Here is a 12,071-nt window from a genome sequence, read left to right on the forward strand (position 1 = left end):
AAAATTACTAAAAAGAAAAGTTTGAAAATAGCAAAGACCACGTGTTTTTTGATGATTTCTTTTTGGAATTTATTTCTGTGCTTAATTTGTATAGTCATTTTTGAAAAAAATCAAAAAAAAAAAATGTGTAAAAAATAGTTTGATTTCACTTAAACTAGTAAACGTTCAATTTCCTGTTGAATTGAAGTGATTTGCGATTTCAATTGTGAACCTTCATTGATGGTAACCGAACAGGCCATAATTGGACGCGAGACTCCGCAAGCACGACCCAAAGCTTGCTTTGAACGAACAAAGACGTATGGCACATTCTTATCTTCGCACAACAATGGCAAATGCAACAAAATTTCAATTGGTTTGGTATCAGCGGCCATCACAATGAATTCGGCTAAACCACGATTCAAAGTCTTTGTTGCTTCGTTGGCTCCTTTCTTCAATTGATTGTAGCTGATTGCTTGTTGAAGCAAATTCATGATTTTTGTAGTCAATACTGGGTCTGCCAATGGGTAGGCTTTCTTGTTAACTTCTTCATCGGCCTAAATGCGACGAAAAAATGAGAGAACACATTGTTGAGGTTAAGTTATATGGTCAAGCGTTACACATTGATAATAAGTGAATTTCTTCGTCGAATTTTATGAAAAATTCAAAATATTTTATGTTTAAATGAAAGATAAAAAAATGCTTACCATTTTAATTTTTTCGGTTATTTTCTTGGTGGAAATAAGTGAATTTAAAAGTTTAAATGAATGCACGTTTGTAATTAGGCACCTCTCCGCTTATGCTTCCTTGAGGAATATGAAAACAAATGCACACACGTTAAAGTCGTTTAGCTTACATACACCACGCGGCTTCAACAATGTGGTCCGACATTTGACACTTTTCGTCATGAAGTAGTCATTACTTGAACTGAACTGTCAAAATGGAATAGACAATGTGAACCAACCCCAACCAAATCATTTCATAATTACTTGAAATGTTTAGTTATTCACATTAAGACCATAATTTGCGAATGGAAAGTTGACTCATCGATAGAAAATCGACATGATTACACACAACCTATCTAGTGAAATGGAATTAAATTGTGAACATAGTTTGGACGCATTTTACATTTTGGCGGTTTAAATTTTGACATAACAAACGTTGTCAGTACGCGGAAAATAAATTATCTGTCAGTCAATTTTAGCGATAATTTGCTTCTTTTTTTGTCTTTTTATAACGTGGGATCCGTCAATACAGAAACGAGCAGCACTTTTATTATTGACTCGTGGAGCATGTTGTGTACAAAATAAACAAAGAGAAAATTGTATATGTAGACAAAATCGAAAAAAGTACTTTTTTAACGTACATTGAATTCAGTATTTTTGAGAGAATAATGAAACATAGGTGACTTAAAAGAATCTCTTTTATTGTGTGTGAATATTGAAAGAGAAAGTCAAAATGAAGTTAATCGCTAAGAGTCTTGATAAAGGCATGCAAGGGTGAGTAATTCAAATTTCAAGTGTTTTGTTTCGATTTTTGAATGAGTTTCAATGTCAAATCTCTTAGGTCAGTGGTCCTTGTGCCGGAAGAACCGGAAGATATGTGGCATGCTTACAATTTAATTAGCGAAGATGATTATGTGCGATCGACCACAATCCGAAAAGTTCAAAGTGAAACGGCGACAGGTTCGTCAAGTAGCAGTCGAATACGTACAACTCTTACCATTTGTGTAGAAAGCATTGATTTTGATACACAGGCTTGTGTGCTACGTCTCAAAGGTCGAAATGTCGAGGAAAATCAATATGTCAAGGTAATTTTCAAGCGAAAAATTTACAATTAAATAAAAAGATAAAAAAAATGTATTTATTTATTTTAAGATGGGTGCCTATCACACATTAGATTTGGAATTGAATCGTAAATTTTCACTAACAAAACGTGAATGGGACACAATAGCCTTGGAACGCGTTGATATGGCTTGTGATGTGACACAAAACGCTGACTTGGGCGCTGTTATCATGCAGGAAGGATTGGCTCATGTGTGTTTAATAACATCAAGTATGACACTGGTACGAAGTAAAATCGACATGAATATACCAAGAAAACGGAAAAATAATGCTAAAAGACACGAAACTGGTCTGAATAAATTCTATGAAGCCGTATTACAAGGCATTTTACGTCACATCAATTTTGATGTCGTCAAATGTGTACTACTCGCATCGCCCGGATTTGTTAAAGACCAATTCTTTGAATATCTCAATCAACAGGCTGTTAAATCTGACAATAAGGTGATAAATATCGTTTATATCACTGTATATTTGTTGCAAAACAAGAATATTCATTGGAATCGATTTATTTTGTAGGTGCTTTTGGAAAATAAAAGTAAATTTGTACTAGTTCATGCCTCATCAGGATTCAAGCATTCTTTGAAAGGTAAGAAAAATACTACTTTTTTATGACATCAATTGAAAATTGTTGAGAAATCTTAAACTCTTTGAAAATTACAGAAGTGCTTCAGGATCCTGCCGTTCAAGCGAAATTGTCCGATACAAAAGCGGCGTCTGAAGTAAAGGCTTTGGAACAATTTTATCAAATACTCCAAGCTGAACCAGCCAGAGCATTTTACGGCAAAAACCATGTGGTTAAGGCAGCTGAATCACAAGCAATCGAAACATTACTGATATCAGACAATCTTTTCCGGTTAGTAAACATGGTCATTTATTCACTAAAAAAAAGTCATCACATAAACTGCAATGACCATGAACAATGACTTCAAAGAAAATACAACACTTTTTTGATCCAATCATTTTTGAGCGCAAGACGTTGTGTTGTTGCCTTAAGATATCATAATTATAAAAGCTAATGTAGTGTCGAAAGATGACTCGTGCTCAATTATTATGTTAGATGACTATGAAAACATACATCTGTTTTCATTTATTAACTGGTTTATCCTGAGGATAATACCCTTCAAAAAATTTCGTATTACAATAGTAATTAATTTAATGACCATCTATAGATCAACTATAGTTCATGAAACCCCTGGGTATTTAATTCTATTTTTTCATGTTAATAATTTCAGATGTAAGGAAGTGAACATTCGAAAAGAGTATGTAAAATTAGTGGAAGACGTTCGAGATGCGGGCGGTGAAGTGAAGATTTTTTCAAGCATGCACATATCGGGACAGCGTAAGTGTTTTTTTTGTGTTTTTTTTTTTAAATCGAACTAAGATTACGAAAAAAAATCAATTGATTCTAATACAAATGATTCGATTACAGAATTGGCACAACTAAGCGGGATAGCTGCAATGTTACGGTTTCCAATGCCTGAACTAGAGGATGAAGATGAAGACGAAGATGATAATGATACGCAAGACAGTGACTCTGACAATTAAATTTTATATATACTCGAAGTTTGACTGCCATTTTTTGAACATTTGTCTGCTGTCGTGCTGATTTTTTTTTGAATTCGTTAGATAAAAACAAACAACCACAAATCAATAAGATGTTGATAACTTAATTTATTTTGCTATTTTATTGCGCGCCAAATTCAATTTGATTATTTTTTTTGTAATTACAATATTGTATATATATACTATTTAATTATTTTGTAAAGAATCAAAAACAAGCAAAAAGAAAAAATAAATGAAATGCTTTACCCTTGCTCCGATATTAGTTATCTTTCGGTTTGTCTGTGTTTGTGAATAAAAAAATCAATCTAATCAAGTTCTTATAATATAAAAAAAAATCTTTATGTTTACACATGGCGAATATCGGAAATGCGAACTCACTTGGAAATAACAAATATTTGTAACATGCACGGTATTGAAGCCATTTACGAGATACATTTCATGCAATTTAATTTAATGAGAAAATACACCTTCAGCGTGTAGTAAATACCGTATAAAAATGTGGAGAATTCTGTATAAAATGAGGATAATTTTCTAGGTTTCTAGAGAATGCCGATATTCTCATGCAAGAGTATCATACAAATTCGATGTGTCTAGCAAATTTGACGAAATCACTAAATCAGTTCATACTTATGTTTTTTTTTTTAAATGTCGGCGATTATTATTTATTTGTTTTGAGTTTCGAATGAAATGGAATTTATTTTTGTTGCAATTCCAAACATATTTAGTAATAAATTCATGCTCGATGATGGAATGGCCTTGTTGAATTATTATTTAACATCTTGTGGTTTTTGTTGTGCAAAATATTCATCACGAAATTTTTCATTCAATTTTGCGCCAATTATTGTTCGAGCCCATGTCGGCACCAATTTACATGTTGCATACTAGAAAATTCAAAAGAAAGTATATCGTTAATGATGCGTTTTATATGGAAATAAAATAAAATTGTAAACAAACCTGAAGACCATGTATCCAATAGCCGGTGGTTTCATTTGTTCTTCCCAAACTAGCTACTGCTGATCGTGTATATGTTTCTACGTCCGGACAAAATATATTCCCTTTCATTACGGTCGTTGAGTAATTGTTCATTTTGGTGCGCACATAAAGTGGTGTGATCAATTGCACGGAGATGCCATACGGTGCAAACTCATGCTGAATGGCCAATGTGAAATTCTTCACATAAATCTAAATCAATATATCAATAGAACATTTTCTTTATTTCAATCCACAAAAATGCCATATTTTAAAATCGAAAAAAAATCCCATGGAGGAACAAATTTGGACATGTCGTTACCAGAAAAAATAGACGGCTATTTGACACATTTCGATTTTGTGACATGTATTCAGTGTGTTTGCGATCAGAAACTGTAACTGTAGACATTTTTTTCTATTTCAGTATTTTAGATATCCAAACAGTTACTAACTGCAAATGCACCGAATACATGTCACAAAATCGAAATGTATCAAATAGCCGCTTATTTCATATGATATCTACCCGCATAACGTCTGAATATTATACAAAAATATGGAAATTGAAAACTTAGCGAATTATAACCATGAACGTCTCAGACTGTAAAAAGTATCTTTTTATTTTGAAATTTGCAAGCAAATCACACATAAAATTGACATAGAAAAATTGATTAGTCTTGATTATGGTGATATTCAAATATTACTCTTCATGATTTTCGTCTTCATGTATGAGTAAAGTGAAAATTTTGTAAATACAGTTTATGCTTGCACCACAATAGAAACTTACTTTTAATCGAATGCATTCAGATAATATACACTTAAAAAATACTATAATACGTACAGTAGTTTGATCGTCTACATATATAAGTAATAAAAGATAACTAGCTAACGAGATAATTGTCAGCAATATAAAAAAAAGAATTGCATCAATTGAGACCCGAACCGTAGACCACTGGATGCATCTCAAATGCTTGTGTGTTTTTTTGCAATCGAATAATAAAAACTTTATGGAATTGTTTTGCGAAAGATTCAATCAAAGACACTCAATGTATTTTTAATGATGTTCGATTAGCAGTTAATTTTACCTTACAAGCACCATAAACAGCTGCATATGGTAATGGTTGTAATTCACTTCCCGATGATATATTTACAATGGCACCTTTGCCACGTTTTTTCATGTCATTGATCAACATTCTCGTCATCATAGTCACCGATCCCATATTTATGTTGAGTAAACTCCATAGGAACTCAGGCGGTAATGTGCCCAGTTCGTCAGGGTAGTCGTACATTCGTCCCACATTATTCACTGCAATTGATTAAAGTTAATTAAACAAACACACAAGTTAAAGAGTAAACAAAAATCTAATTGTATTTTAATTCGCCCAATTTTCGCATTATCTTTATTTCGGTATTATGCAATTGATTTTAAATTGAAGGCCTGATGAAATGTGAATACAGTGGCGTCTAAATTTCTGTACTAACCAGTTGCAGTGATTTAATTCAAACAATAAGCGTATCCATTTCAAAGTTCACGATCAACATTTTGTTTGCGAAAACACGCGAATCGAACATTTTTTGCAGATGTTAATTGATGAACATTGCTTGCAAAATAAGCAGATAATTACATTGCCAAGATTAGGTAGATCATAATATTTTTGAACTTTAATCTCTGACGTGCAAATTGAGTGGACATTGAATTTTCGAAAATTAAATTTGATATGATATGCCAAAAAGTAACGTCATTGAAAATTATAATTAAAAATTCACAATATTTTTCCGCAAAAATGAATGGACATATCAATTGGCAATAAATAAAAAATGAAATTCATAAATTATCATAAATAAAGAATTTCTTGTCACTTACCCAAAATTCCGACCGGAATACCGCTGAGTTGTTTTTCAATTTCATCGTATATTTCTTTGCCATTACTAAAATCTGCAACGATGTATTTTGTCTTTACTGGATATAATGATTCTACAAACGAACAAAAAACCCCGGTCAATTATCGCATAGCTGTTGAGTACTTTAAATTAATTAGTGAAATATTTGTATGATGTTACCAATTTCGTTGGCCACTTCAATTAATTTTGATTTCGTTCTTGAAATAAGTACAATATTAATGCCTCGATTGGCCAATTGTTTGGCGTATTCTCGTCCAATGCCATCGGTGCTCCCTGTCACAACTGTTGGCCGTTGTTTAATGTTGCAGTGCGTAGAAAACCGTGTGAAATAATGGAAAAACAAAGTGTTTAAATAATTGTACAAAAATGGTTTTTTTTAATATGGTATTAAATATAGAAACAATGAGGCGTGAACGCGGTCAGCACACCTGTACAAAACGAATAACACGTTGGAAGGTCAGACGATTTTTGGTACTCTTTTTTTCAAATAAACGCAATTTATCTATATAACTGATCCATTACTGATGGTAATTGGCTTCGGCCAAAAGAGTTTGATGCAAATGAAATTCTATTTGATGGAGAACAACGTGAACATTTCAAGTTTTTGTATTATCTTCATCCAACGACTTCGTAAATTTTAATCAAATTGATTATGGATCGTTTTTTCTATTTTTGTCTCTGAAAAATGATTGCATATATCATGTTTTCAAGTAACAAATAACAAGGTTAAACTTATATTCATCATTTTGTAGTCAATTTGCTCGCGTTCAATTGCACACCAATTGAAACCGTTATGCAATCACTTTTATCGTATATGCACTAGGCCAACATGCATACAAACATATACACACGCGACTCATGTTAGTCTATTGAACCGCTTTGTGTTTCACCTAGATTGAATTCTAGTTTTATTCGAACGTGGTGGTCAAAGACCATTAAAAGTGTTAATATAATCGTGTACTGTAAATGAAAAATACCACCGAATACACTCAAAGCGTACTAGCTCCATATATAATTGTACTTAAACATTATTGTGTAATATTCGATATAAAGACCGCAAAACTCGTTTCTTTTTTTAACGTGTGTTCTTTGTGTGCGTCAGCTTCTCTTTTCTCTCGATTTGATTCGAAGCACATTGAATTGCATAACACTGCATCGACACATGTGTAGACTGACTTTTATAGTTCAATGATTTTCATCTTTTGCTTCTTTTTCGCTTTGCGTCTCATATTGGTGAGTCTGCTAGTTTTACTTCTTATGAAAAAGCAGCCACAGACCGTCAGACACGAAAGTGCGTAAACAATTTTAAGAAAACCATTCATTTCATTGAAAATTAAAAAAAAATAAGCCATGTTCAACTGACAGAATAATATCCGAAAATGGATTTGTTAGCTGCTAACATGGATATTTTGAGCATGAAGATTGCAAACAGTACGACCAATACTATGACACACCTCAATCGATCGTGCAATTGGCTTTCTGATGAATGCGTACTCGTGGAATTTCATACTGTCGACTTATTATTCTACAATATTCGATTCATAATTTATGCATAAATAATTTGATTTACAATTACGGGCTCTATTGTGGGCTGGGCGAAGAGAACGGATGTTTAAAATAATAAAGACTCAAAATATGTGAATACCATACAATTTATATTGCTGCATCGACTCTAACAGGCTTCAAACCGTGTGTGTTTTTTTGTCATTTTTTTATTTCGCTGTAAAGTGGAACACGATCAATTCCAACGGATGAGAATGCATTTTGAATATAATTTTTGGAATCGATTAAATCGCTTCATATTTCAACACTTCCCTTCATTAATCTATAGTTGCACGTGAATTTTTTTTGCCAATTATTCTGATTATTCAGCGGTAAAAGCATTAAAAAACGCTTGCACGGTATAATTAAAACTGTCGTCTAACCGTAAAAAAATTGACTTTGATTTTAATGCAACAGACGGTTCACAATCTAATTTTGCGAACAATTATCGTCGAGAAATTTCCATATAGACATGTCATTTAATGGCGACATGTTTTTATTTTATTAATTTCTGTTCGATCTAAAAATATCCCAATGTTTTTTTCTTGCAAAAAGTGACAGTGCAGACAATTTAACGTGAAGTGATTGAATTTTTGGCCTACTCGTTCTTTCTGCGTATTTACACGCTTTATTGAGCACGTATTCGACTCGCGTTTTTTTTAATTATTGTAGTGGTTTGGTTTCATGCACAAAAATAAAAACCGATTGAATGTTGTTGCATGAGGATTTTTTTCCATCGACGGTGTTAAAAGGTGAGAGAATGTAATGTTGGCCTTTTTCAATCCGCTTATAATTATATTGTGTGTACATTTAATAACCATTTAATGGAATTGAATATGTGCAATTCAATGAGGTCATGGAGTCATAAAGCGCATCTCATGCTCTTCGAATGAAATAAAACTAACTAGAAGAATCGTGAACATAATGGACAAGTGAATTACGAAATCGGCTTTATGATCGTTTACAATATTAAAATGATTGCAAATTGGTACTAAGACATCGGTCGATATTAAAAAAAAAGAATCAAAACAGATTGCATTCAACGATTACATATTCGATTTTGGCAATCTCCGGTTTTTTTTTTTAAATTCAATTATCGAGATTTATTTTCGAACGGATTTCGCCTTCTTGTTTGAAAGTCCAATTATTACTGGTCTTCGTTGTATCTTTGTAATATCAACAACTTCTTTTCACTACGCTTCATCATTAACCCATTTTGACGCGGTGTACGCATATGAAATTACGCGCACATCTTCGCAGAATTGTTTACCTTGAGGCAATAATCAACATTACAATGCACAACAACTTTTCATACATGATTATTTCATTGTGTCGGACGCTACCAAGTGCATGAAGAAGCGAGCTTGCGTACTCACTCAGTTTAACACTTGATCGACTAATTTTGCTAATCATTCGGCAAAGCGTAAAAAAACATTGAATGGCATTTGTCGGACGCTTATGATAAATATAGATGCCCTCTTATCTTTCGCTCGTCGATCAAAACCATCCACATTTTTAATTTTCGCGTCATTGTTTTTTTGGTATTAGTTTTGGTAGATGACATTTTTGTGTTGTTTAACCCATTAAAAGTTTTTATCACTTTTAATGGAACTGCACATGGATTTGGCCTTCATTGCGACATAATTACTTTGAAGAAAAACAATTTTGGATGATGATTTTCATATGTGCGGTAAATACAATAGACGCGTGTAGCATAGCAACGAATAAACACTGGAGTAACGAAGATGTTAGAAATGTTGGGCTCTAATTGAAGTCGCAATCATTTTTTACATAATTTTGTTTTTGATGGCGATGTAAATGCAAAGACCATACCATATTTCTAGGCCAAATGAAGTCAAGCAGGTGCTTTTCATGCAAAAGACACCAACAACATGTAATTTAAATCAACGACGACTTCATCAGTTCATCAAACCGCGTAATTTTTTGTTTTGCATTAACCACATTAATATTGAAGACATAAACAATTTTTTTTATTAATGCCATTTACAGCCTATGCAAAACGAGTAGAAGTGCATAATTCTTTAGTTGTTTCAATTACAAAGCATGAATGAGATTTGTATTACGTTTTTTTTTACATCCTCATACGTAGAATGCAGAAGACGCGCTATAAGTGCTCTTTACGTGCAATGCACAACGACCATGACATATTAACCTACATCTACCACTTCCATCCGAGTTGCAGAAATAAAAACTGGAATTTCCTCTTTTGGTTCTCTCATCGCACGTCCAGAACCCATTTGCAATTACTTCGAGGTAAACATTTTCAATCGAGAAAAATGAAATAGAAAGGAGAATAGAACGTCATTTCGATACGTATTCAAATAAAATGTGTTGATGTTTCACAAAATACCGGTATTTACAGCCTATATGTGTGACGGAGTTTACACTATATACAAATAATTGTAATCGAAATTTGATTTGAAAATTGAAAAAACTGCAACGAACATTTATTTTCAATCATTTTTTTTTGTTTTGGTAAAAATGAGTTAAATTGTTGGTCAAGCTAATTTGTATTTATATTTTTCACCGACTCATACCTGCCCAATTGCCGAATTTTTCGCTGAGTGGAAGATCTTCGTGTGGTTGAAAATATGGCACCAGAAAACTTCGAATAATTTGAATAATCGATTTGAAATTATCAATGCTCCACCATAATAATGCATAAGCACCAATGAGAATTAATATCAACGCCACAAGTTGAATACTAAACACAAACTGTATGATTTGGTCCCACATTGCAATTCTTTTCTGTTGTAATTGTCGATTTCGATGCAAATGTGATATTCAAACCAATGAAACGTTCACTTCATTGATTTACTTTGGTTCATATTACAACTGGTTTTAAATTTTGTTACAGAAATTAGACAAATTCACTTGAATAAGTCTCTATAAATTCGAACAAATTTACAATATTTTTGCTCACGAATAGAAAATATTATTTTTTTCTATTTCTCAAATTTTAAATTCTTCAATAATTTTATTTATAAACGTTTTTGTTCACTGTAACAAAAAAAATCACTGAAACTATAGCGATGTCTATCTAACACGAATGTAATATATAATTTTGTTTGAAGATAATAAAAAAAATAATCACAGTATAATCACTTTACGCAAATTGTAGTGATAGCGCGCCGACATAAAATCAGTTTCACTGACGCGATCGTACAGAGAGCACACGACCTCTTAACATTACAACAGTAAATACAATACTGAATTTAATGCAAATGCTGACTTTTCGTCAGCAATGTTTGTATTATTTAAATGACTGTACGCGCACATCGATCAGAATATTGAGCCGACGATGTTTATGTGTGCTGGTTTAGCGTTCGCACTTGTATGGTTCACTGTCACGATCCCAAACATGATATATATACATAAGTATTGAATGCAGTGTGCACTGAAAGTGGTGAATGGAGTACTAATATTTGATCTACACGCGCACCGTTGAATGGGTAAACAAAAGAATTCGCCTCTTCTGGTGTCACAGCTGTACAAATATTTACGAAAAAAGTCTGCAGAAGTTACTTTAGCAAATAAACAGAGTTTTTGTCTATTAAAACAGACGCACTATACAAACCAAACATAAATCAACGTTGAAGCAGATCATGATCTTTTAGATATATGGTTGAACATGATATTGGTGGGATAAATTGATTAGCACTGCAAGTCGCATATGTATCAATGTAAAGCTTCAAAGTTTTAGACCAAATGGGCTTTTACCGTAAGATCGCTAAGCTTTTTGTAAAACCCTTCAAATGTTGCAGACTTACTTGTTAATTAAACGCATCGAACATATTTTTGAAATCGATTTTGAAAATAAGTATTAAAGTATTTTCTTATAGGGTTCTTAAAAAGTTTTTTTTCGTACTCTTTTAAATGTTTGAATCATGAATTTTGCACACTTACCAGCGCACTACGAAGATTATTCGCAAAACGCTGTTTGTATTAAAAATAATTTCTTTTGTTTGTAATAAATAATGTTTTTATGTGCTGTTTATAGCAAAAATCATCTATAAAATCACTTCGAAGATAAATTCAAATGCATTTTCTAAAATTATTGTGGTAATTAATCATGATAACCAACAAGTCAAAGGTTGGATTATTGTTTTTTTTTAGTTTTATGTCCAAGACTGTAAAATATCTGTGGTTTTTTGTTATTACCATTACAAAGAAATTTTATTGTAATTCAATTTCCGATATTTCTTGAGAATGTTTGCTTTATTACGATATTTTTTATTTGCATAACCGGATCCAATC

At 32.4% G+C, this 12,071-nt stretch overlaps 3 protein-coding genes across 4 annotated transcripts; 1 reads left to right on the forward strand and 2 right to left on the reverse strand.

The window, feature by feature from the left end:
* Positions 1-42: 42 nt before the first annotated feature.
* On the reverse strand, positions 43-851 carry LOC116343727 (NHP2-like protein 1 homolog). Its single transcript, XM_031771943.1, has 2 exons — positions 684-851; positions 43-533 (listed from the first exon to the last, which is right to left on the reverse strand). Exons 1-2 carry the CDS (start codon positions 684-686, stop codon positions 150-152), a joined length of 387 nt encoding a protein of 128 aa, XP_031627803.1. The 5' UTR covers positions 687-851; the 3' UTR covers positions 43-149.
* Positions 852-961: 110 nt separating this feature from the next.
* On the forward strand, positions 962-3,649 carry LOC116343725 (protein pelota). Its single transcript, XM_031771941.1, has 7 exons — positions 962-1,475; positions 1,543-1,786; positions 1,854-2,261; positions 2,337-2,406; positions 2,481-2,673; positions 3,053-3,159; positions 3,250-3,649. Exons 1-7 carry the CDS (start codon positions 1,435-1,437, stop codon positions 3,363-3,365), a joined length of 1,179 nt encoding a protein of 392 aa, XP_031627801.1. The 5' UTR covers positions 962-1,434; the 3' UTR covers positions 3,366-3,649.
* Positions 3,531-10,786, reverse strand: LOC116343726 (hydroxysteroid dehydrogenase-like protein 1). Of its 2 annotated transcripts, XR_004201352.1 has the most exons (7): positions 10,352-10,786; positions 6,411-6,533; positions 6,214-6,324; positions 5,435-5,655; positions 4,338-4,565; positions 3,762-4,264; positions 3,546-3,662 (listed from the first exon to the last, which is right to left on the reverse strand). XR_004201352.1 is itself a non-coding variant. In XM_031771942.1 (6 exons), the coding sequence occupies exons 1-6, from the start codon at positions 10,548-10,550 to the stop codon at positions 4,151-4,153; spliced, it is 996 nt and encodes a 331-aa protein (XP_031627802.1). In that variant the 5' UTR covers positions 10,551-10,786; the 3' UTR covers positions 3,531-4,150. The 2 variants fall into 2 exon arrangements, 1 of the variants encoding a protein (XP_031627802.1); XM_031771942.1 differs by having other exon boundaries at positions 3,531-4,264.
* Positions 10,787-12,071: the final 1,285 nt, after the last annotated feature.

This window comes from Contarinia nasturtii, unplaced genomic scaffold (genome assembly GCF_009176525.2).
Source record: "Contarinia nasturtii isolate CC-2019 unplaced genomic scaffold, AAFC_CNas_1.1 Cnas_scaffold_1037, whole genome shotgun sequence".
Lineage (NCBI taxonomy): Eukaryota > Metazoa > Arthropoda > Insecta > Diptera > Cecidomyiidae > Contarinia > Contarinia nasturtii.

What these genes read in the sequence shown, in the direction of transcription:
- LOC116343725 (XM_031771941.1), top strand. Translation starts at nt 1,435, where the DNA reads ATGAAGTTAATCGCTAAGAGTCTTGATAAAGGCATGCAAGG. An exon ending in CTTGATAAAGGCATGCAAGG is followed by an intron (nt 1,476 to 1,542) that starts GTGAGTAATTCA and finishes CAAATCTCTTAG; the next exon opens with GTCAGTGGTCCTTGTGCCGG. An exon ending in ATATCAGACAATCTTTTCCG is followed by an intron (nt 2,674 to 3,052) that starts GTTAGTAAACAT and finishes TAATAATTTCAG; the next exon opens with ATGTAAGGAAGTGAACATTC.
- LOC116343726 (XM_031771942.1), bottom strand. Translation starts at nt 10,550, where the DNA reads ATGTGGGACCAAATCATACAGTTTGTGTTTAGTATTCAACTTGTGGCG. An exon ending in CTGTTTATGGTGCTTGTAAG is followed by an intron (nt 4,566 to 5,434) that starts GTAAAATTAACT and finishes ATATTGATTTAG; the next exon opens with ATTTATGTGAAGAATTTCAC. An exon ending in ATTGGATACATGGTCTTCAG is followed by an intron (nt 4,265 to 4,337) that starts GTTTGTTTACAA and finishes TGAATTTTCTAG; the next exon opens with TATGCAACATGTAAATTGGT.